General features: G+C 36.3%; 1 protein-coding gene across 1 annotated transcript in view; it reads right to left on the bottom strand.

The window, feature by feature from the left end:
• Window positions 1-27166, bottom strand: part of COL24A1 (collagen, type XXIV, alpha 1) — a 438816-nt gene that overhangs the window by 11531 nt on the left and 400119 nt on the right. Inside the window, exons 57-60 of the mRNA XM_011982146.1 lie at window positions 17449-17484; window positions 17315-17341; window positions 7524-7589; window positions 6744-6912 (exon numbers count right to left, since the gene is read on the bottom strand). Of these exons, the coding sequence (XP_011837536.1) occupies window positions 6744-6912; window positions 7524-7589; window positions 17315-17341; window positions 17449-17484 (298 nt within the window). The remainder of the gene's footprint in view (window positions 1-6743; window positions 6913-7523; window positions 7590-17314; window positions 17342-17448; window positions 17485-27166) is intronic.

Below are 27166 nucleotides of genomic sequence, written 5' to 3'. Positions count from 1 at the left end.
GAACATTTTGTTTTATAATAGAAACAACTTCGATCTTTTGAAGGAAAAATATATCTTTATGTATAATACTGATAAGTAAAATAAAAATAAGAAAACATTTTTGTTTTCATAAAAAAAAACCATACAATTAAATGTTTATCATTTTTGTACTCTTTCAGATTTTCCCACTTTATCATTCAGTAGGAAAAACTGAAGTCCCTATAGCTAGTGAAATTCTACCAGTCTTTACTCCATTGAGTGCCCAAGAGAATAAAACTGGGCCTAAACTCAGACTACAGAAAATACTTAGATTGAAAAGCAATGGGCTAGCATCTTAATTCCAGACTAATAGACTGAGAATAGTAAAACAGCATCTTATTCCAAATACAAGGGACAGGAATTTTTGAATAAGGCAGCCCTGTTTTCCTGCATTAAAAAGGCAAGAAAATTCAACAGTTTTTGTCAAATGTCATTTTTTTCTACAGTAGGCAGAAGTCTTTGTTCATTCCACTTTTATTCCATAGCAAAGATTCCTCTAGCTCATCCTGAGCTTCCTCTAGCTTCCAAAACATCCTCAAATATTCTCCCCTCTACTATTCTACTAATCCCTCAATATGCTTACTTGCTGAATTGGTAGCTCAAAGGGTAGAAATGGTCCTCAGCTGCAGCAGTGTTCAAACCTTAGTGTGCATCAAACCATCACTAAAACACACATAGCTGGGCCCTACCCTTGACAGTTGCTGATTTATTAAGTCTGGCGTGGGGCTTAAGAATCTGCATGTCAACAGCATCTAATTCTGGCCCAGGATCACATCTGGAGAACCAATGATATATTGAAATACAGAAGAAAGGGATGAAGGAGGTCCACCATTCCTAGTCCCTTATCTTCAGAATTTTGAATATTTCATAAAGTTTGTAGAAAGTACAGCTGAATTTTTCATCAGAAACTGATGAGGGCTTCCAGTCTTATCTAATGGAGTAAACATATATCTTCTTTCATCTTCTCTTGTCTTCCAAGAAATACTATCTGACTACTATATGAGCTAATAATAAAAAAGTTCTTTATAACAGATTTTTCATCAAGCAAATTTTTATTGTTATATGGGGTGAAATGCTTTGAATTCAGGTGTTATATTCTACAATAGTGAACTGATAAGGGCTCCATAATTTCTTTCAAGGCATGCTGAGTTAGAGATAAAGTCCTGCACCATGATATATCTTTTCCGAGCCTAAATGTTCTGACTCAAAACTAGCTCTTCCCTGAGGACACCGCTTCTCTTGTAGCCTCCACAGTGTTATGCCTGAAGGTAGGAAGGCATCTTTCTTGCTCTTCGTTGCTACTTTCAGACCATTCTTTCCACTTTCTCCCTGAAAATACTCCATACTGAAATTACTATAATCACATTCTATCACTCATTAGTCCCTCCTGGTGTAATCATTTACTATTTTTCTTTGACAATTTTAGCCTATTATCACTTTCAGAAAATTTCCTTATGACCTAATTCTTGGTGATTTTAAATCCATGTAGATGATGCTTTCAATATGTTGGCCTTCAGTTCTCTGAACTGTATCCTCCCCAACCCTCTTACTTTTCCACCAATGATCTTGTACCCTCCCCCTACCCTCATACCTTACTTTAACCATTAACTTCCAAGGCCATATCCTACCTTTTGTTATTACCAACAACTGCATCTCCTCCATAATTTCATTTCTCTTCTCTTTCCAGTTCATTCCCTCTGGTGTCCTAACTCCAATAATTCTTCACTTTCATGAGGACCTACTATCACTTTTTCATTGTCCCTAATGATCATATGTTCACTTCCCTTCTTACCCAGATTAAAAATCTACAGTCCTTTACTGTAGTAATGTCCTTATGAACTTCCTTAACACCCTTGCCCTGCCTCATTTCACTCTACTTGTCTCATAAATCCCCAATCCTACATAAGTTTCTCCCTAACCTGTGCCTATACCTGCACAGAAAAAAAGTGGTAGGAGAAAAACACAACTGTTGTGATGGGCCTCCTTCAAATTCAAATGTGTCTGTAAAGTTGCCAGACAGTAATATGGTGTTTCCAGAGTTTATTCCCTCTATCACTAAGATAGTTAACTATCTTATACCTATTCATTCATTCTTATCCTCAACTTATAACCTTCCAATTTCAATGAGACAACTGAAGGAATCTGAAGAAAATTTATGTAACTTATATAAACTCCCACTATCATATCTATCCACATGTCTGTGCTTGTGCACATATATTCTACCTTCTCTCTCTCTCTCTCTTTTTGAAATAGGAATTTCTCTTTCACTCTGTCACCCAGGATGGAGTGCAGTGGCAAGATCTTGGCTCACTGCAACCTCCACCCCCTGCAGGCTCAGGAGATCCTCCCACCTTAGCCTCCTGGGTAGCTGGGACCACATGCACATTCCACCACGGCTGGCTAATTTTTCTATTTTTAGTAGAGATGAAGTTTCACCATGTTGGCCTGGCTGGTCTCAAATTTATTGAAAAAAATGTTGGCCTCAAGTGATTCATCTACCTCAGTCTCCCAAAGTGTTGGGATTACAGGCGTGAGCAATGGCACCTGGTCTGCCTTCTCTCTTATTATAGTGAATAAACTGTGTTCCTATAGAAGACTTATCTTAAAACAAATATGATAATTTAGCTGTAATCTATTAATCCAGACATTACAGAAATGCACAAAAGTGTACAACTGGGTCACCCTTCTCATTATTTTTTTTGTTTTGGAAAATATAGTTAAGTTTTAGAAAAATATATTAACATATAATGGGTTTGTTGATATTTTAAAGCAATTGACACATGAATAGTTTTAAAATTTGTTTTGGTTTCTACTATAGTAAATATCAAAAGTTGGCTGGGTGCGGTGGCTCATGCCTGCAATCCCAACACTTTGGGAGGCTGAGGCGGGAAGATCACGAGGTCAGGGGTTTAAGACCAGTCTGGCCAACACGGTGAAACCCTGTCTCTCCTAAAAATACAAAAAAACAAAACAAAACAAAACAAAAAAAAACCACACAAAAAAGAAAAATTAGCTAGGTGCGGTGGTGGGCGCCTGTAATCCCAGCTATTTGGGAGGCTGAGGCAGGAGAATTGCTTGAAGCCAGAAGGCGGAGGTTGCAGTGAGCCGAGATCAAGCCACTGCACTCCAGCCTAGGCACTGGGGTGAAACTCTGTCTCAAAGAAAGAAAAAAAAAAGAAAGAAGACTTATCTTGTTCATTATAGTTTCAGATTTAAATTCTACTTCTTTTCTTCTCTCTTTTGAGTCTGCTTTTGTTGTCTGCTGTTTCTACTAGTTCTCATTCATGGTGTTTTGTCAACTTGTGTGTTTGGCTGTCGTTGATTGTGTGCTGGACACTGCATTTTTGAAATTACCTGTGGAAATAATTTGAGTCCTAGGATAATGTTATCTTTTATATAAGATTTTTGTTTCCTTCTGACAGGTATGTGGAGGTTCCAGCAGTTTGGAACCATTTTAATACAGGTTCAAAGTTCGGGATTTTCTGAGCTATCCAGATGATGTGAAGCGAAGCTACACTCTGTATGAATGTTCGTTTTCTTCCAGTTTATCCTTACTACTAGAGTGCAGGCCTTTGAAAGCCTAAGTCCTCACCTTTGGTGGGCCACAGATTCTAACTTTTGACCCCTACCTCCTGAAGCCACCAAGCTTCTCAACATACTGGGGGCAAAAGTAGCTCCAAATGTTGGGTTCACTTTCTGCTGTCTCCTTTAAAGTCTCAGCTTGAAAGTTCATTGCTGTTTGTTATTTATTTTATGCTTTTAACTTCAAAAATTAATTTAGCCAGGTAATATGAATTACCTGCTTCATTACTGGGAATGAAAAGTTCCTAGCATTATCCTTTTCTCTTAAAATCTGATAAGGTTTTAACTACTACCATTCCTCTAAACTGCTCTTGTTGAAGCTCCTCAATGATGTCTGCATTGCTAAATTCAGTAGTCTTTCTCAGTCTTTGCTTTACTTAACATTGACCCAGTTAATCCCTTCCCTCCTCCTCTGGCAAACATTTTCTTTGCTTGATTTTCAGGGCACCACATTAATCTAGTTTTCCTCTTATCTCAGTGATAGCTGCTGCTTTGTTTTCTTTGCTAGTTCGCCCTCACCTTTCTGATCTTTAAACATTAGAGAGCCCTAGGATCTAGTTTTTAGACATCATTTCTTTTTTTCTTTTCTTTTTTTTAAGATGGATTCTCACTCTGTGGCCTGGCTGGAGTGCAGTGGTGTGATCTCAGTTCACTGCAACCTTGGCATCCCGGGTCAAGTGATTCTCCTGCCTCAGCCTCCTGAGTAGCTGGGACTACAGGTGCGTGCTACCACACCCAGTGAATTTTTCTGTAGTTTTAGTAGAAACGGGGTTTCACTGTGTTAGCCAGGATGGTCTCAATCTCTTGACCTTGTGATCTGCCCACCTCGGCCTCCCAAAATGCTGGGATTACAGGCATGAGCCACCGCCCCGGCTTAGACTTCATTTCTTCCTTTACTTACTATGTAGGTAGTCTTAAGCAGTTTCAAGGCATTAAATACCAATTAAATGTAAATGATTTCATAATTTTTATCCTTACTTAGACCTCCCTCTTGACCTTCAACTTGAGTAGCCAACTACCTACTTGATATTCTTACTTGAATGTCTAAGAGACATCTCAAAGTAAATATATCCAAAATTTTACTCCTGATCTTTTCTCCAAAATTGCATCTCCTGTTAACAATATCCCACCCTTCTATGGTAAAAACAAACAAACAAACACAAACAAACACCTTAGAGTCATCCTTTGCCATTCTATTTCTCTCATAGCCCACATCCAATCTATCAACAAAAACTGCTGGCTCTATCTTAATCCATTTATTCCTGAGGCTGTAATTTTTTTGAATTTTTGCAATCAGACCTTGGTGATGACTTTAAGCAGTAGGATATAAATAACTCCCACATGCTTAGCGTTCCAATAATGGAATGCTATTCCACTGTTAGCCAGGATGCTAACAATGATTTTTGTTAAAATAAAGCATATTGAAAAATCTAACCATTTTTTACCACTCCCTCGGCAACCAACTCTAGTCCAACCAACCATCATCTCTCCTGGATTATGCCAATATCCTTCTCAGTAGTTTCTCTACCTCTACCCCTGTCTTCCTCACTATATTTGCAACATATTAGCTAGAGTAATATTTTAAAAATCTTAGCCAAATTATGTCACTTCTTTGCTCAGCAATTTCCAGTTGCTTCCCATCTTATTAGAGACTTCTGAGTACTCTAGAGGGTCCTGTATAATCTGACTTTTTGATATCTTTCTAATAAATTTCCTAACATTCTCCCCCATATGCACTCTCTTCCATTCATACTGGCTTTCTTGCTAATTCTAAAACGTGCTAGGTATACTCAAAGACTCAGGGTTTTTGCATTTATTCTTTGTGCCTGGAAAGCTTTCTCTAGATTTCTTGTGGCTTGCTCTCTTACCTCCTTCTGATATCACCCAAATGTCACATTCTCATAGATGCCTTATCTGATCATTCTATTTAAAAATTGTATCTTGTGCTCCACTTCCTATCAAGTCCCCCTTCCCTGCTGTTTTGTTTTTCCTTATAGCATTTATCATATTCTAGTGATGAAAGTATTTGGGGGCATAAAGATTTTTTGAGTACTGCACAATCCACACCATTTAGTTATTTCTCTTATAAGGAAGGTAGACTTTGAACTATATTTCATACTAATTTTGCATATCTTACAATGTCTTTATTCCTTTCAATTCTACAGAATTATATTTTTATGCCCTCAAATATGGGAAAGAATCAAGCTGAGAATTATTATAGGCAGCTACAATTGTAAGTATTATTTTAGTTTTTATATTAATCTAGGGCAGAAAATGTCTTTAGAAGTTAAGTGTTTTATTAATATAAACAAAATGACTGTTTTCATTGAAGTTCTAGAACGGAAGCAGATGGTTTGGACATGTGTGTATGTGCGCATTTGTGTGTGTGTGAGTGTAGGTATGTGAGACATGTGTATGTATAAACAAAATTAAAATGACCACAGAATAACATAACATAGCTTTTTCAAATCAGCATTTTTCACATCAGCATTTTTCAAATCATAATTTTTTTTTCAAAAATGTCATTGTGTTAAAACTAGAGTTTGTAGCAGACAGGGTTTCCCCTGTTTAACTGATGACTCCTCTTGATTTAAAACCTTGCCTTGATTGTTCCAATCTACGTTCATTTTTGCACCTCTGGCTAATGAAATTGGGGCATCTGTGTTGAGATGAGAAACTTCCAAGAATGACAAACCACTCCCATCTTCATGGTCATCAATTCTAGAATGGGACCTTTAAATTCCATTTTGTATTTAAAAACAAAACTAGACTTTTAGGGAGTATGGTGAAGGAGATTCTCTAATATATCTATTTATGTTGTTAACTTTGGTAGTCTTGACTTACCAAGTTCTGATGGGTGCTACTGTCTGTTAATGCAAAGGTCAGGCCTATCTATCTTAATTTTTAATATGAATATGCTGTATTCCAAGAACAAAATGTAAGCAAATGACATAGCAAGGGGTGGACGACATTAGAAGCATGTCTCCCTCATAGAGTATTTTATTCTTGATGACATTAAAATGGCTTCTGCCAGAGTTTTATCAAACTAACTATGATTTAGAGTGAACACATTACAAATCTCAAACACACTGAACTGATGAAATGAAATTTGACATCAGAGTTCGAGGTAACCAAGAACTTACCATCTGATACTTTTTGTTCACAGTTAAGTAAATCTTTGCAGATTCGTGCTGGGTTATCTCGTGTGCCAAGAGGCTTCTTGATGCTGTGCAATAAATTGCTAAGGTAGTTCAGGGTTTTGAATATCTCTTCACTGTGGTCAATTAAAGTCACTTCAGTATTCTGGTAGTTCTGCCAAGTCATCATAAGAATTATGTAAGCAAAAAACTCCTGAGGACCAACATGGGCCAAGGCAGGAGAAGAATGTGTTTCCGTTACGTGTAGTAAGTTGGGAGTAGAATGTAAAGAACAGTTTATATTTAAGCATAGGCATATGTGTATGTTTTATTAACCTTAATATTTTAAAGAAGTTAAGTTCATATTCGCAAGTTTAGTTTTCAAGCTAACATAAGAATTGCTATGTCTACTGTATTATGTTTTTAAAATTACACATTGAATGATTAAAGTTTAAATAAAATAAATGAGTAGTGATAATATATATATCTCATTTTAAGAAACATGGCTAACTTCATTTAACTACTTTCTTGGCTAGTACCAAATTCCTTACAAATAACAGTATTACATTTTTGATTTAAATGTTTTCCTTACAAAACATCCTACGCATATATTTCTGCTTAACTATACCAAAATCACTTACTTCATTCTTGAAAATGGTTTCACATTTTCAATCTGTTTTAAATACAATCTTTGAGATAATGTCACATTTTGGCCTCCAAAAAACTTCTCTGTTTAATTGGTATATTGAGAGACAGTGCCAATATAAATAAAACCAGATATGTTACCTCCATCTGTAGGGCAGCATTTGATTCAATCAAGGCTTGAATAGCAGCATTGATATCCATTTGCTTCTGTGTAAAACAAAACCATTTGAGATTAGCAATAAGATCAACACTGAGTGCTCCAAAGTAAAGGCTGCAAATTCTGAAAGCACTGCTGTAAAGTATACCAGACTTATTATCTGAAGGGGTTCTGTAACTCTTAGACAGATTTTGCAAATATTACCTGGCTATCTAAAAGGACAATATGCCACCTTCATCCAAATCTAAAGGTCTCCTAATTAAAGTAGGACCAGAGTGTAGAGTCCTCAAATGAAAAACTATTTGTTCCTGTTGCCTGAAAACACACACACAAAGTTCCTCAAATGGAAGAGAATAAAATATGATCCTCTCAGTTAATAAATTGTAAAGTGAAGAATAAATAACTGTAGTAATTTTTAACAGTTACATTCTTGGAAGGAATAGAATAAAATACTACTGTCCTGAGGTAGTCACCACATTAATTTAATCTGATACTTCTGTGGTTTTAAAAACAATTTCTGAAGTTGGAAAATGTACCATGAGTCCCAAAAGAAATAATACAGAAGGAAATCAATCTCCTCTTGCATTTAATAAAATATATTTTTAGAAAAAGACTGAGCATAATCATTAGTAAAAGTCTTTTCTTTGTAATTATTTTTTAAAAATTATCTTAGAACAATGAAGCATGGTTCTGGGAAACGGCATCTGTGTAAGTGAAACAAGCAATTTAATTTCTTTCAGAGTCATTGTACTGTGAAGACATCTTTTTACTTGAAGGCTTATAGAATAGAAACAGTTTTCAACAGATCGCTCATAGCTCATGGTTGGTAGTTTGAAAAACTATTTAAAATGATGGAATAATCAATAAAATGTGCTCTCCCTTGCTTCAGCATGTGTTTTTCATATTGGAAAATAACTGACTCATTCTGCATATATATACTGCCAAACACTGTGATACACACTGAGGAGAAAATGGTAAACAAAAAAGAAACTTGCCCTTATGGAACTTAAATTTAGAGAGGAGATAGGCAATAATTAAATCATCTCAAAAATCATAATTACTAATTGAGATACACGCTATGAAAGAGAAGTGCATGAAACTGTGAGAGAAATTAGAGAAATTAATCAAATCTGGAAAATGTAAGAGGTTGGAAGGAATAGGTCAGGGAAGGCTTCCCTGAGGTAGTAAAATTTGAACTGATATCCAAAGAATAAATAAGAATTGTTAGGAGAAGGGGTAGGAGAGCTTTCCAGGCAGAAGACGCAAATGCCATGAGACAGAAGGAGCATGGACTATTCAAGTAGCAAAGAGGTTAAACCTAAAATATTCTCCGCAGATTAAATAATTATGACCATACTGCTCATGTGAATGAGCAGATTTTGGATATGGGTGACGCAAAAATATTGGCACTAAATATGGGAAACTGAATTAAGTGCTGAACCAAAGCCACCTTTATGTTGTTCACTTGGTCCCCTGTTGGTGATTAAGAGTTTTAATTAGAAAATCTAGCATAGTGGTTCTCAAACTCTTCAGAATTGGAATCCTTTTGCACTTTTAATAAAGAATTCCTTTATTATTAGAGGCCTTACACATTTTTTGTTTTTGTTTATGTGAATTATAACTTTGGAGTCTCACTCTGTCACCGAGGCTGAAGTGCAGTGGCACGATCTCGGCTCACTGCAACCTCTGCTTCCTGGATTCCAGCGATTCTCCTGCCTCTCAGACTCCCAAGTAGCTGTGACTACAGGTGTGTGCCAACACACTATTTTGTATTTTTTGTATTTTTGGTAGACATGGAGTTTCACCATGTTGGCCAGGCTGGTCTTGAACTCCTGATCTCAGGTGATCCGCCCGCCTTGGCCTCCCAAAGTGCTGGGGTCATAGGTATGAGCCACCGTGCTCGGCCAACTTTTGATATTTACTATGGTAGAAACCAAAACAAATTTTAAAACTATTCATATGTCAATTGCTTTAAAATATCAACAAACCCATTATATGTTAATATCAATATTTTCATAAAAATTAACTATGTTTGCCAAAACAAAAAAATTAATGAGAAGGGTGACCCAGTTTTACATTTTTGTGCATTTCTGTAATGTCTGGATTAATACATTACAGCTAAATTCTCATATTTGTTTTTGTATTCAATTGGTTGTGAAGAAAATCTAGCCTCATAGAGATACGTAGGAGGAAAAAAGAAAAGTATTTAAGTTGTCTTTTTCAAATAATTATGGATTTTCTTCTATCATATTATACCTTATACCAAAACTTGATAAGTGGTAGTTTCTTAAAGGTTAGTTTCTATGGGAAAACTGAACCCACCTCAATGAACATTTTGTACTTTTATACTAAAATCTATTGGTCTATTTTATACTTTCATAGATCTTTTGCCTATACATGATTTTATTAACATCATATATTAATCATTCTGAAAATACTGATTTATGGAATTATGTAGGTCTTCCAAACACTGATATAGCTCATTACTTAATGTCAGAAATTACATTTGTTAACATCATCAGGAAAACATAATGTTACTTATCAGGAAAACATAAGTACTGGGAATCTATTAAATTCTCAGTGATAAATACGTTTTCCCTAATTCTTATTTTTGCTTGAGAGCTTGAAATTTATCATTGGCATCAAATTCTGTCAGTTGTTTTCCTTGAAATGACAGGCTAACTTCATTCCTTTTCAAGAAAATATCTGTAAACTACTCATGTCTTAATAATACTGGTAGTCTGTCAATAAAAAATGGTACTCTATGATAAAACTGGCTAGTTGAATTTGCAACTCAAATAGCTGTACAGTGCTTTCAAAGCAATCACTACAGTGTGCACTATAGGTACTTTATATGTTCTTCCATTTCATCATACAAAATATCAAAAAGATATTTAAAGAAGATAAGAGATCTAGGAGACAGCAAAACTGGTGGAATAATAACCTTCCAGAATTCTCTCTTAGCAAGTTAAAAAATCCATGTCTTTAGAACTAAAGGACAGTATGAGAAAGGTGTCTTACTAAGTAGAGAATATAATAAAAGCACATAAACTATAGAAAAAAGAATCAAATAGAAATTCTGAAGTTAAACAGTACAATAGCTGAAATAAAAATTTACTAGATAGGCTCTACAGTAGATTTCCATAGGCAGAAGTAAGCACCAGTTAACTTGAAGACAGGTTTATTGAGATTATCCTGTCTGAGGAGTGGAAAAAAATAATGAAGAAAAATGAACAGAGACTTAAGAGATCTGTAGGACACTGTCAAGCTTACCAACATATGCATGATGAGAGTCTCAGAAGGGAAGGAGAGAGAAACGGGGGTACAAAGAATATGTAAAGAGATAACGGCTGAAAACATCACAAATCTGATGCAAAAATATTAACCTACACATCCAAGAAGCTCTACAAACTTTCCCAGATACATCACAATCAAATTATCCAATTCTATAGACAAAGAGAGAATTCTGAAAGCAGAGAGGAGGCTCATCATGTCCAAGAGATCTTCAACTAGATTAACAGCTAATTTCCCATAAAAAAATCATAAAGGTGAGCAGGCAGTAGGATAATATATTCAGAGTGCTAAAAGAAAAGACTGTCAGCCAAGAATTCTATTTCCAGTAAAACTCTCCTTTAAAAATGAAGGAAATACTAATATATTCCCAGTTAAATAAAAACTGAGACAATTTATCACTAACATACCTTCCCTAGAAAAATATTATAGGGAGTCATTCAGGCCTAAAGTAAAGGATACTAGGCAGAAACTTGAATCCAGCTGAAGAAATAAAGAGCAGTAGTAAAAGTTACAATACAGTAGATATAATATATAGTATAGACCACAAGTAGCCAAAAGTAATTTCGAAAAAGAAGTTAGAAGCATCATGTTTCCTGATTTCAAAACTTACTATAAAGCTGCTGTAATCAAAACAGTTGGTACTGTCATAAAGACAGACATAAAGACCAATGAAATAGAATAGAGAGTCCAGAAATAAACTTTCTCATTTATGATCAAATTATTTTCAACAACAGTGCTAAGCTCATTCAATGAGGAAAGAACGGTCTTTTCAACAAACAGTGCTGGAAAAATGGAATATCCACATGGGATAGAATGAAGTTAAACCCTTAACTTACATCAAGTACAAAAAACTTACATCATGAGTTATATCATGAACTCAAAATGAATCAAAGACTTGAACATAAGAGCTAAAACTAAAAAATTATTACAAGCAAATAGGAAAAGCCTGATAACATAATTTTGCAGTGATTTCTTGGAGAGATAGCAAGAGCACAGTCAACAAGAGAAGAAAGTAGATAAATTAGACTACATATATATATAAAAAATCTGTGCATCAAAGGACACTATACAGAGAGTGAAAAGGCAACTCAAGGGATGGGAAAAAATAACTGCAAATTGTCTTTCTGGTAAAGGATTAATACCTAGAATATTTAAAGAGCTTCCACAACTTACTAACAACCAAAAAAAAAAAAAAAAAAAGCAATCCAATTCAAAAAATGGGCAAAGAACTGAATAGATATTTCTCTAAAGAAGAGGCTGGGCACGGTGGCTCACGCCTGTAATCCCAGTACTTTGGGAGGCCAATGCGGGCGGATCACTTGAGGTCAGGAGTTCGAGACCAGCCTGGTCAACATGGTGAAACCCCAGCTCTACGAAAAATACAAAATTAGCCAGGCATGGTGGAGGGCACCGGTAATCCCAGTTACTCAGGAGGCTGAGGCAGAAGAATCACTTGAACCTGGGAGGTGGAGGTTGCAGTGAGCCGAGATCGCACCACTGCACTCCAGCTTGGGCAACACAGAAAGTCTGCCTCAAAAAAAAAATTTTTAAAATACAAATGTCTAATAAACACATGAAAATGTGCTCAACACCACAAAGCACTAGGAAAATGCATGTGAAAACCACAATGAGATACTGCTTCACAACCATTAGGATGGCTGTTATAGAAAAAATAAACCGGAAAATGACAAGTGTTGGTGAGGATGTGGAGAAACTGGAAACTTGTGCACTGCTGGTGGTAATGTAAAGTGTGTGGCAGTTACAGAAAACAGTATGGCAGTTTCTCAAAAATTAGACATAGAATTACTACATGATATAACAGTTTTATTTCTAGGTATATACCCAAATGAATTGAAAGTGAAGACTCCAACAGATGTCTGTACACTAATGTTTATAGCAGCATTATTCACAATAGCCAAAAGGTAGAAGCAAAATAAGTGTCCATTTGGATAAACAAAATCTGGTATACGTATTCAATGGACTATTATTCAGCTTTGAAAAGAAATAAAATTCTACTATAAGCTTACAACAGAGATGAACCCTGAAGATATTATATTAAGTGAAGTAAGTCAGTCACAAAAAGACAAATATTGTATGACTTAACTTATATGAGGTACCTAGAGTAGTCAAACTCATAGAGACAGAAAGTAGAACGGTGGTTGCTGGGGCTGGGGAAAGGGAGGCATTGAGAATTATTACTTAATGGGTACAAAGCTTCAGTTCTGGAAGACAAAAAAAGTCCTAGGCATGGATAGCAATGGTTGCACAACAATGTGAATGTACTTAATACCACTGAACTCTATACTCTATTTTTAACTTAAAAATAGTTAAAATGGTAAAATTTTGTTATGTATATCTTGCCAACATTAAAAATAACAAGTAAATATGCTCATTATCCCTTAGACCAAACTATCCTACTTCTGGCAATTTGTCCCCTAGGTATTCTACAAAATGATATGTATATGGACAGGACATTTGTACTACGCGTAATAAAAAATTGAAAAAAAATGCTCATCAACAGAGGGCAAGCTGAGTAAATCACAGGATAGTCTTAATTGACATGACTATGATTTTCTGTGTGTGGCAATAAAGAATACAATGATTATTAGTAGATTAGTAGTGTAGAGTTTGATGCTTTAGTCATGCTAAGGTACCAGCAATTTTAAACACCATCAGCGCAAGCGAAAACTCAATAAAAAGGCATTTTTTCTTCCCGAACAGGTATTAGAAAGAAAAGAAATTTCATAACACTTGGCCACTAAAATTTTTCTTGACAATCTCCATATTCCTAGAATCCCCAAGGTATTCACAAAGCCTAGCTCAAGACTGGCACATAGCAGTCAATCAATTTGTTGAATTTATTGATTTTTTTCCCCACAGGCAGACTTTAAGAAAGGCACGGTCAGAGAAATTGTATTAAGAGGATTTGCCTGGGAAGTCATTCAGTTACATCTAAGTGCCCACATCGAAGTATAAATCTCTCATTAGGTGCAGTGAGGGGATCAAAAAAGGAAAAATAACTTCTTCCAGGCATTCTAGTTAGAACATATTCTCACATGGAAATCACTCAATGTTTACAAAAACATGCATGTAAAATAGAAAACAGAGAATAAAAATTGATTATATGTTGTGACTAGTGAGTGTGAAATAATGAGGGGAATTAGACAGCAGGATTCATTATACTTTGGGAGAATGTAATCTTCACAATTCTCTCCAAATCATTCAAGTGAAGAGCATACCTAGTCTAGGCATCTCAGTATTTTGAAGAGAAGTGTTATTTTTTCATATGTCTGAAGTTTCAAGATCACTGGATGGTGAAAATGCTGACCAAATAGGAACTCATTTCAGGTCACACCCCTTTTTATGATGGGAGTTTTTGCTGATTCTAGGGAACCAGAATATAATAGAAGCTGCCACTTCTTAATTCATCAATCCAGGTTCTACAATTGACCCATTAATTGGAATAAATCAGTTGGGAATTCTTTCTCTCATTTAATGATTCTTAATGATTGTTATTTCCATCCTATACACCAAACACAGACACACATAGACACCGTGTTCTTCCCTTTACTCCACTAATCACTTCTAGTTAACTTTGACATCATGTTGTATACTTCTGTGTTCATTTCTAAATACCTTACCATGTACACTGAGGTCTGGTCATTACCCTATTCTCACATTCAAATTCACCATCAATACATATTACTTTTCCTGAAACATTTCCTTTTAGCTATTCCACTTTAAAGAACTGACCAAGTTACTTGAGTTTCGTAGGTCTTATAAAGATGTGGCTGGACTGGATTATAAGTTTTCATACTTATCTTGACCCACAGTAAGAAATACATTTTTACATCATGACAAAATTCAGACAAACATACATATATTTAACCTCAAAAAGTTCTGTAAAACCATATTTATTCTTGCTGATGAAGATGTACTGACTTTTTTTTTGTTTTTTAAAATTGACGTAAAATTTATATAACATAAAATTCACTATTTTAGCCATTTAAAAGTATACAATTCAGTTGTCTTTAGTAGATTCACAATGTTGTTCAACCATTACCATGATCGAATTTCAGAGCATTTTTATTACCTCCCAAAAGAAAATCCATATCTACTAAGCAGTCCCTCCCCATATTTTTTTCTATTCTATTTCATTTGCTCTAAAAATAATCTTGAATGAGACTCACTAAATTGGTCTTATGATCCACTGACCAATGAATCCCAACTCAAAGTCTGAAATAACTGCTAAATAATTACTGAGAGGACCTCTAGTTCTATGAATCTATTCCGTTATAGATATTGTTTCTCTCCAAGTGAAATCTAGTTTAGAAGATTCCCACTAAAATTTCCTGAGATGTTGCCTTTTTTGTATTCACGCAGGCATGCACTCAACATTTATTAAGAGCTTAAATGGAAGGGGAATTTAAAAAGTAGTCTCTACCTTCAGAGGGTTCACAATATAATAGAAAAGACAAACATGAAAGTAAATGAGTATGAATGAAGAACAGGAAGTGATCAGTTCTATCTTGTAGTGTGATGAGGGGATGGAATTAAGAAAAGTTTCATGGAGGCCGACTTTAGAAAGAATGCATAGGTGTCGTCTCATTGTCATTTAGACGTCTGCTCTAGAAATCTTATTCTCAATGTTATTTTCCTACAGTGGACTCTGCAAGTTCCAGGAAAACAGCACTATATATGGAAATCTGTTTTCATATCGGCCAAGAAGGAATACAGAAAGGAGGAAAAGGGAGAAAAGAAGGAAACAAAGAAACAGCATTTATTGAGTAGTTATAATGTATTAAACACATATATCTTCTTAATCTTCCTAATTTCTCAAAGTATATACATATTTTAATCCACATTTTGCTCTGAGCAAAAACCTCTCATGTCTTAGTCTATTTTGGTTGTGTAGGAACACATATATTTTCCAAGTGAGACAGGGATATGTGTCCCACACTTTGGCACTTAAATGTGAACATTTTCACTAAACATTTCTTTAACTTGCCAATGACATATGATTCTTTAGAACTTGAACTTGTTCTTTCTTGAGAAGGGAGCTATGATATATCAAAGTTATTATAATTTGGGAAGGCAATTAATGAGGGTACTTGTAATCCATGCATTGTGGGGATCCAGGAGGAAGGGAAGAATAAACAAGTGGAAAGTTATTTGAAGACTTGAAGAAAGATTTTTTTTTTTTTTTTGAGATGGAGTCTTGCTCTGCCAGGCTGGAGTGAGGGGGCACAATCTTGGCTCACTGCAACCTCCGCCTCCCGGGCTCAGGCGATTCTCCTGCCTCAACCTCCTGAGTAGCTGGGATTATAGGCATGTGCCACCATGCCTGGGGTTTTGCCATGTTGGCCAGGTTGGTCTCAAACTCCTGACCTCAGATGATACACCCACTTCAGCCTCCCACAGTGCTGGGATTATAGGTGCAAGCCACCATGCCCGGCCGAAAGACATTCTTATTGATGTTCACACAGGGAGAGGTTCCCTCTGCATTAGTCAGAAGACCAGAAAGGGGAAGTGATTTTTTAAAATCACAGATAAATGGGTCTCTTGTTTTCAAGGGGATAGTCTTCCTTGTGGCACTATGCCCCAAGGAATAGCTGAGGGAAATGAAGAGTTTCTGATCTGCTGAGAGCAGATCACAGGAAACCACCACCGAGAACTAGCAGAGATCTAAATGACATCAGAGCAGCATGTGAAATAAGAAGGCTTAAAAGGCGCAGGACTGACCATTGTTTAGGATGGTGTAGCCAACAGTAGATCCACACTAGGCAGAAAATATGACCCAAGGACTACTGTATTTGACCAGAAGGCTGGAGGAGCGGGGTGTGGGTGACGTTGCAGATAGAGACAGACCTCTCATAGGGAGCAGGAAGACAAAAAGACTGTGGAATATGAGAATGGATACAAAGCATAAGGAAAATCAAGCTTAGAATATCAGAGGGCACGAGAATAGCAGGAGCAACACAAACATTGCCTCAGAGATAAGGGTAGCAAGTTTTGGGTCATAGTAGTTAGATAATAAGCAAACATAAGAGAAGTCTGATGGCTTCAAGAGTTACCAGAAACTGAGAAAGATTCATGTAAATCAAAGAAGTGGATAACTCTGGCTGGCAAAAACAGAACATTTACAAAAGGAGAGTGAAGATGTAGAATTAGGAAGAAATGGAGGTAATTAGTTTTTCAAGTGCTTATTATGTATTATACAATCTGTTGCGTGCTTTACTTCTCACTCAATACTTGAAACCACCCAAGAAAGCAGGAGATACCCTCTCCATTTTATAAATAAGAAGTCTGAGGCTTGGATTTCATGTTTGTGTAGCTGGGCCAGCCCTGTATCAGGTTAGCAAAAAAGAACAGAGGTATGCAAAAGGGACACCTTCTAATAGGGAGTTAACAGAAGAAGATTTAAAAAGTTAATATGACATACTAAGATAAAACAAAATAAAATCAAACCAAGCAAACTTACTCTTGGGCCTGGTGCTCCAGGTGGACCCTAGAACACAGCAAATTAAAAAAATATACATTTATTTAGTAGACATCTCAAACCAGGCAAGCATATAAGCATCAATAGTAAACAGATATAAATGAAAACCAACTCACTGGAGGCCCTGGTTGACCTCTCGGTCCTTGAGGACCCTGGAAGAAATGGAGACAAACACAAGAGGTATATGTTATACTTTTGGTTGGGTATAAGCAAGAGAACTAATATTCAACCTCTGTCATCACCTTTCGTGCCAGGCAAGGCATACAATTTAAAATTGTTTTAGTATTCTAAAGTTATATGCTCCGGTACTTAGCTATCATCCATATTCATAAACAAGCTGGATATTTATTTTCCTGTTTATCGATATTGATATTATTAGAAACTGAATTTACTCATTTTACTAAACTACTATAAATGTAACATTTTAAAATGTCAGTATTGTCTAAAGATGTTTTTCCTGTTATTTCTAACTGCCACCTACCTAATCATCAAATATAGAAACTTCAGTGTTCTTAGACACCTTAATTTCCTTCATCTACCTATAAACTGGTTGCCAACTCCAAAATAATACCTCTCCATTTTTATTGACAATTAAATGAATGAAGGATGTTAAAATTAATTAGTATTAATGTGGAAATTAGAAAAGTTAAAAGGTATATAGCAAAATGTCAAAAGCTATGTTGACATTTTTCAAAATGAAGCAATAGTAATTACTGTTAAAAATGCTCAAAGGCCCTGTATGTCTGTTCAAAAGTAACCTAGATGTTCAGCTAAATGTTAAGACTACATTGAATCGACTCCAATTATGGTTAAAAGATGGCAAAGCAACACTTATCTTCAGCTGAGTTTTGGATAACGTCGACACCATGCTTGACTTAGTTTTAAGTATCTTGTATTGCCAAAGCTGTTAATCCTAAATATACTGTGATAGCTAGAACAAACAATACATAGCAGCTTGAAAAGAGTAGAGTACTCCAACACTGTGCCTGCTAGACATGTCTTAGTTTATCTGATTTATGATTACAATTTTAAGCAGAGAATGTACAAAACTTGTACATAATTAAATGAATGAATGATGTTAAAATTAATACTAGTTAATTTTAATACTAGTTAATACTAGTTAATTTTCACATCATCCATTCATTTAATTATCAACCAATGCATGTACTTCAGAAGCTGCATGGTAGGTGACAGAAATGTCACATTGGAGATAGCCTTTTAACTATACAGAAGCTCAAAATGAAATTGGTTATGTACACTTCTCCATTTTGGATCAACAATGTAAAAATAATAAACAGTTGTGATAGTCCATTCCACTTAGCAAAATTTTTGAAATTTGGAAAATATCACTGATGGTTCAGTACAAAATATGTATCTTATCTTTGACTTCAAAAGAGGAATTTATCATAGAAAAATAAGAAACAATTTCTACTGTTGACTTTATAAAGTTCATTCCAGCTTGTTATCCAGAACAAGTCAGACCACCACAAATATGATCAAACAAAATACTTCAAACCCACCCCAAGATAGGGCAGGCAACCCCAATGTAACCACATAGAATAGGGAAAGTAGCCAAGTTAAAAAAATATGATCCCAACAAGATAACATTTTATTAGTTCTTTTTTATTACTCTAGCTAATACACCATTAAGGTGAAGTGATTCACTGTCTCTCTCTTTTATGTAAAGCAGTTTATAGGCCGGGCATGGTGGCTCACACCTGTAATTCTAGCACTTTGGGAGGTCAAGGCCAGAGGACTGCCTGAGCTCGAATTTGAGACCAGCCTGGGCAACCTAGTGAAACTCCCTCTCTACTAAAGTCCAAAAAATTTAGCCAGGTATGGTGGTGCGCTCCTGTAGTACCAGCTACTTGGTAGGCTGAGGCACGAGAATTGCTTGAACCTGGAAGGCAGAGGTTGCAGTGAACCGAGATCACGCCATTGCACTTCAGCCTGGGTGACAGAGTGAGACTGTCTCCAAAAAATAAAATTAAATAAGTAAAGTAGTTTATAACAATATTATGATTGTCTCTGTTAATTTTCTTTCACTTTTTTTTTTTTTTTTTTGAGATGGAGTCTTGCTCTGTCGCCCAGGCTGGAGTGCCGTGGTGTGATCTCGGCTCACTGCAATCTCCACTTCCCAGGTTCAAGTGATTCTCCTGCCTCAGCCTTCCGAGTAGCTGAGACTACAGGCATGCTCCACCACTCCTGGCTATTTTTTTTTTTTTTTTTTTTTTTGTATTTTTAGTAGACACAGGGTTTCACCATGTTGGGCAGGTAACTCCTGGCCTCAAGTGATCCACCTGCCTTGGCCTCCCAAAGTGCTGGGATTACAGGCATGAGCCATTGTGCCTGGCCATCTAGGTTAATTTCTAAAGGGGAACCAAATTACTCTGAATGCTTATGGTGGTTATTTGGCTATAGTGAAAACACTACCTATGAAAATAGATTCTCTTTCCACTTTATTCCAGAATTTACATACAATCCTCCAAAAGTAACGTATTTTATCAGTATACTTTAAAAATACGTGTAAGTGCGTACTCTTAAACTTGAGTATGTTAGTCTTTTCTTTTATGTAAATTTCTTTTATTTCATTTCCTTATGTCATCTCCCTTATGTAAATGCAATCTTGATTTAGCTTCATGATCCTTATTTTAGGCTGGCTCAGTTGCAGAGAGCTTCCTTTTCTCATTTATAAACTGAGGAGCTTCCATTGTAGGATGTTTAGCAGCATCCCTAGCTTCTACCCACTAGATGCCACTAACATCTCATTCTTTTTCCCCAATTGTTCAACCAAAAATTTCTCCAGACATTGCCAAATGTCTCCTAGGGCAGTAGGGGGACAAATGGCTGCTGGTTGAGATTCATTGGTTTGAAAGGAGAGTTTAGTAATATTAAATAAGATTAACTAGATAGCAATGTAATTAGAACAGAATGAGTGAGCATCACAAGTCATACGGCGTGACTGCAAACAAGAACATAAACTCTTCAAGCTGTCATGTGGGTGATAGCTGGGCTACTCTAGGTAGAGGATACACACACACACACACACACACACACACACACACACACACCCCATATTCCTTACCAAGTTGCTTCTAACCCTCTTTTTCTAAGAGGCACTGTAATTTATAGAAAAACACAATCACATAGGAACTGGGAGACCTGGGCTCTGGTTTTTGTCTTTGTAACTTAATTTGCTATATGGTCTTAAGTGAACTGCTGCACATTTGGATCTCAGATATCTAAATTGTAATATAATAGGTCTAGTGAAGATAATCTCCAAGGTTCACTTTAAAATTATGATTTTCAAGACTTTTGTCAAATTTCTTCCTGACATGTGTTTTTTTTAATTTTTAAATTTTCTTTAAAGATGGGAGTCTTGCTATGCTACCCAAGCTGGCTTTGAATGCCTGGGCTCAAGCAATTCTCCTGCCTTAGCATCCCTGAGTAGCTGGGACCACAGGCATGTGCTTCTGCACCTGACCTACCTCATGTTTTATATCTGGATAAATAGGTGTACATATGCATACAGATTGGGAATTTAAAATTTAAAGTCTGTACAAATGTAATAGTAAGTGTTCTTGAATTTAATAAGTTTGATAATTTTTTAAGGAATGATTTATACTATTTATGAATTTCAAAAATAAATACATACATATATATGCTTTAAAAGCTTATGGTGTTAATATTTAGGACCTATTTCCCATATCCTAGTTTTTCCTTCTAATGCAGAAACCATCCTCCTCACTTTCAAATTGGAGGCAAATAAGACAATGCTAATCAAGAACTGTGAAGACACATTAACTTAGAGATAATATTAGAGAAAATGTCAATGGGATGTTTCAATATTTTATGATTTCATTAAATAGTATGCTAAAAATATGAAGCAGCTAATCTAAAAATTCATGCTGAGATTGTTCTCTGCTTTTTTTTTTCATTTCTATAGCTTTAAGTTATGTGATTCAAGTTGTGACATTCTGTGAAAATTATTTTCAGGCCAGGTATAGTGACTCATGCCTGTAATCCCAGGGCTTTGGGAGGCAAAGACCTGAAGGATCACTTGAGGCCAGGGTTCGAGGTCAGCCTGGGCAACACTGGGAGACACTGTATCTACAAAAATAATAATAGTAATAATCATTAAATAAATAAATTAGCCAAGTGCAATGACATGCACCTGTAGTCCTATCAGCTATTTGAGAGGCTGAGGTGGAAGGACTGCTTGAGCCCAGCAGTTCGAGGCTCCAGTGAGCTATGGCTGCACCACTGCATGTCAGCCTGGGTGACAGAGCAAGTCTGTCAAGAAAGAAAAAAACAATCATTTGCCGATATCTGACACTAGGATACCATTTCTTCTATAAGTTAAAATTTTACTTAGAATTTTACTTAAGTTAAATTTTTACTAATTGTATCTCATTATTTCCAGCTGTCCTCTTTGCATTACTTACTCTAAAATTTACTCAATTGTGTTTTAAGTGTTTGAGGTCTCATAGAAAGTAGGAAATTTTGTAAACTTTCAGGATTAATTTGCCAGTAACACAACAGTTTTGAAGTAGAGAAAGAGTAGATAATTCTACATGTTATCTGCTAGTTTTCCTTAAGATACCATATGAACAGGGCTGGGTGCGGTGGTTCATGCCTGTAATCCCAGCACTTTGGGAGGCTGAGGTGGGCAGATCATCTGAGGCCAGGAGTTCAAGACTGGCCTGGGCAACGTGGTGAAATCCCGTTTCTACAAAAAATAGAAAAAAAATTAGCCGAGTGTGGTGCTGAACGCCTGTAATCCCAGCTACTCGGGAGGCTGAGACAGGGGAATCACTTGAACCAGAAGGTGGAGGTTGCAGTGAGCTGAGATCATGTCACTGCACTCCAGCCTGGGCAACAGAACAAGACCCTGTCTCAAAAAAAAAAAAAAAAAAAAAAGAAAATATATACGAATCTAGGGACTCATTTAAAAAACAGTCCATAGGCAGGTAGACAGGCAGCAAGTATAGAACAGAAAGAAAAATAACTCTTTCATAAATGGCCATACAGAATCAGCTCTCTCAATGGTGGAAAGGACCTACTTGGGATCAATACTAGAGTTTACAATGTTAAATTACAGAAGATGTGAAGCTTCCTAATCAAGAAACCCAAATTATAACAAAGGGGTTACTTTTCATGTGTTGTATAATGAGCTGTAAACATCTTTGTATTTTTTTAAAGTCACTGAAACATGCTTTGGTCATTTTTTGGTTATTTTTAGGTATAAAACTTGGTAAGGAGAGCACAGTTTAATAAATTCATAGTTTAATAAATTTTCCTGCATGGAAAATTTTAAAATAAGATTGAGGCCTGGCATGGTGGCTCATGCCTGTAATCCCAGCACTTTGGGAGGCTGAGTGGGGTAGATCACAAGGTCAGGAGATCAAGACCATCCTACCTAACATGGTGAAACCCCATCTCTACTAAAAATACAAAAAATTAACTGGGTGTGGTGGCAGGCACCTGTAGTCCCAGCTACTTGGAAGGCTGAGGCAGGAGAATTGCTTGAACCCGGGAGGTGGAGCTTGCAGTGAGCCAAGATTGTGCCACTGCACTCCAGCCTGGGTGACAGAGTGAGACTCCATCTCAATAATAATAATAATAATAATATTGATAAACCAATTTGATAGACTGTTGTGATTCTGATATTTGTGCAAAGACTTAAGTCTTTTATTTGTCTCAATACAATAGGTCTTACCTAATAAAATCCATTCCAAAAATGCACCATTTACTAGTATTATCTGAGAATGACCTCTGTGAGTGTATTACTTTCTGAAAGACAGTAACCAATTAGGTGTCTTTAGCCAGTCAATTATTTAAACTGTCTCCTTAAAGAAAACAAACTGGCAGAATGCACTGAAAAAATCCCAACGAAAGTGTAAGAAATGTTACCAAGCTTTTCCATAAAACAAAGGAGAAAAGTTTAATGGCACATTTTATGGATTATGATAATTGCAGAATGATCTCCAGGAATTAAAAGATTACCTTTATAAAGCTCTTTAAATTATAATGGAATCAAAGCAAAAGAGGTGATTAAAAAGGTATTTAGTATCAGTTACTCAACAATAAAACAGAAAAAACTCATAATTCTAATGTGCCAGTGAATCTTTTTTTATTTTTTAAATTATTATTATTATTATTATTGCAGCAAATTTAGTTGCCTACTCTAAATGCCACTGTGCCCATTTCCCATCTCCCTCGGGTACTGGAAGTTTGCATATTATTTGTGAAGAGAACCATGATAACCCACAGACTAAAAACCCTATAAAGCATGTTAATTCAGGAAATTCCACTTTACCACGCTAGAATTGGAAATAGCGTTTCACTTTTTAATTTTAGGGCATATTATTCATTTATCAACTATTACCTATTACATGGCAAGTTCTGTGCTAGACACTGATAATCTGTGTACTACACAAAGTTCCCTACTCTCATGAAGTTTACATTCTAGTGGAGGGGACAGGAAACAATTGCAATGAGTGCTATTATGAAGAAAACAAGATGCTGTGAAAGAGAATGACCGGAAATGATGAGACAGAATGATCTGAGAAGGCTTCTTTAAAATGGCATTCGAGCAAAGACCTGAATATTGAGATAAAATTAGTCATTTGAAGAGTATATGAAATAATTTCCTAGGTAAAGAAAAGGCATATTCCTAAGAATAGAAAGGAGGTCAGTGTAGGTGGCAGGTGGAAAATGGTACATCAGGACACTGGAGAGGCAAACAGGGGCCAGTTCATGTAGGGCCTTGTAAATCAAGGCAAGGAAGCTTAGATTTTATTCTAAGTGCAAGAAAAAGTCATAGGGAGGTTTTTAAAGAGGAGAATGATATAATTTGATTTATTCTGTAATAATATCACTCTGTTTGCTATGTAGAGAATAGATTGTAGTGGGGGGAAAGTGGAAGAAATAAGAAACCAGGAGTCCAGGTGGGATATCATGATCACTTGGACAAGGGTGCCAGTGAAGAATGAGAGATGGATTCAGAGTAGGATTTACAGATGATGGGAATTAATCTCTAAAGAACTCTTTATGTTCTATAGCTTTGTTAGTTCTTTTGTGGGGGGGTTTATTTATTTTTCTTTTATGTAGAATCACACATATTCAGATCTGGAAAGAACTTTATAGATATCTCTTCTAATTCCCTACTCAGCACAGGAATACCAGTCCAATAACTCGGGGAGATGTCAGTAGGCTTTGGTGAAAGGTAGTTACTACCTCTACCTTGCAAAATGATCTTTTTGTGTACTATTTCATTATTATATTAGATAGCTCATTATTACATTGAGCTGAAATTAGCCTCAGTATTCTATTAACTTTGTAACTAAGTATTTATTGTGTTAATTATGTGTCCGGTGCTATAACAGACTGGGGACTAGGTGGTAACAACGATGGTAGGTAGGTACTAGGTGGTATCTACTATATCTCATGCCTTCATGGAGCTCACTTTCTCTCAGGGAGCTGAGCACAGAAACCATAAGTACAATTCAATAAATAAGTCATTTAAATTGTATCCTCTAGAGTTACTCATATTGTATCTATCCTCTCTTTTATAAGATAACCTTTCAAATATTTGAAGACAACTATCATGTGCCAACACCTCAATTTTATCTAATTCATTTACCAATAATTCATTAAATATTTATTGAATGCCAACTATAAGAGAGGCACTGCTAGATGTGAGGGACACAGCATTAAAACAAACAAAAATCAACAGATAAAATGTCTGTGCCTTTAAGGCTACATTCTAGCGAGGAAAAATACAATAAACAAACAAACAAACAAAACCAAATAAATATGTAAGATGTCAGGTGGTAGAGACACGGGTAGAAGGAATATAAGGCACTCAGGAAGGTGGGGGCACTGCTATTCACACAGGCTAGTCAGGAACCTCTCTGGTAAGAGGACATTTAAGTACAAAACTGAAGAACACATGCCAGGCATTGTACTAGGTCCTGAGTGCTAGATATCATGTCCAGGGGTGGGAGTAGCGTGGGGTTAAAGCATTAGCGTGCCTGCTCCAAGAAATGTTCATTAAATCAAAATGTCAAGATCAGCAGGAACTCTCTACCATACATAAAGGGTATGGTAGAGAAATAAGAGGTGCAAAAGCCAGAAAGTGAGACAAGAGACGAAAGAACAAGGAGAGGGATGTAATCAGGTTGCAGAATCTGGTAGAGGTTAAACATCCCAGATATTTCAATGGGTCCTACCAGGACATGGGTTCCCCCAGATCCTTCCCCTTCTCTGAATGTGCTTTAATGTTGTCCATGTTTTCTTTGGGGATAGCATGACTGGTATCACTACCTGCTTTATTCTGCATGCCGTATTTCTACCATTACAACCTAAAATGGCAGTCCCAATCTATTGCATTTGTAATCCATCAGAGCCACTCAATTTTTTTTTTTTTCATGTTATATGCTTGTGACATTGCCATAGGTACTTCAGGCTTCCTAATCCTGATGGAGACTATGTCCCAGCCACAGTACTTGGAGAGGATACTGGGGAGGCATGCAGAGCCACACTGATAAGGAACATGGGCTAATTCCAAGTCTCTCTGTTTTCCTTTCCCTCCTTCACTCTTCCTTGGAAATATAGCTTCACTGTGTGCATATGCTCTTGCTTCCTGTTACAATAAATCTGCTGAGTAAAGGTGAGGATCACATTTCCACAAATTGAACACATCGATTTAAATATCCTTTTGTGATTCTTAGGCTATCTGAGATTACATAATTTCTCTTTTTTAGCTAATTAATATAACTGCAACTTAATTATTCTGAGTCTCAAGTGTACCCTACGATGAGAAGAAAAAATCTCAGCTGTCACTATGTAATCTCATTACCTTGTAATCAAGACTTTACTGCTATATTTAAATTTATTCTTATGGGCCTTACGTACTTAGTTTCAATCTCCCTCATTTTATTTCATGTCTGTCCTCTGTTTATGGTTGCTGCTTTAATAAGTTCGGCATGGATCACATACTCAATGAGTAGATTTTAGCTTCTCTTGCAACAACAAAAATAAAAAAATAGGTAATCATGTGAGATGAATATGTTAATTTGCTTCAAAAAATTACTTATAGTCAAATTACTTGCTTATAAATAACCTTTTTACTATCTATATGTATCCTATAACATCGTGTTAAATCTATACAATAAAAAACTTATTAAAAAATAAGCTCAGCATGATCTCTGCTGGAGAAGTGGCCCCTTTACAACACATCTTCTTTAGTTTGGAAGAATTGGCATCCTAGAAATGAGGGAAGTAGTGCCAGTATAAGCTACTTTGGTCACAAAAGTGCTGTGTACCTTTTGCCCATCCTCTCATCATTGTCTGTAACTGGCTGATATGCAACTAATGATTTGCTTCTGCATTGCAGACCTCTTTAGTGCTGACTGGACATAGCGGGTATATACCTAAAGTGACTTGGCAGTCCCTTTGTTCTCTCACTAGTGAAGAAAACCCATACCCCATCTCCTGACGCCTGGCAAGGCAAATAATCCATTTCACACAGTGATCAGGGAAGAAGTGATTGGCGGGTTCTTAAACATGTTTAGAGTTTATCAGATTTCACTGCAATCTACCACATAGGTTTATTTTTATTTTTATTTATTATACTTTAAGTTCTGGGTTACATGTGCAGAACTTGCCGTTTTGTTACACAGGTATATACGTGCCATGGTGCTTTGCTGCACCCATCAACCCATCACCTACATTAGGTATTTCTCCTAATGTTATCCCTCCCCTAGCCCCCGATCCCCCACAGGCCCCGGTGTGTGATGTTCCCCTCCCTGTGTCCATGTGTTCTCATTG

Source organism: Mandrillus leucophaeus, unplaced genomic scaffold (genome assembly GCF_000951045.1).
Source record: "Mandrillus leucophaeus isolate KB7577 unplaced genomic scaffold, Mleu.le_1.0 Scaffold235, whole genome shotgun sequence".
Lineage (NCBI taxonomy): Eukaryota > Metazoa > Chordata > Mammalia > Primates > Cercopithecidae > Mandrillus > Mandrillus leucophaeus.
This window is presented reverse-complemented; position numbering and strand designations above follow the sequence as displayed.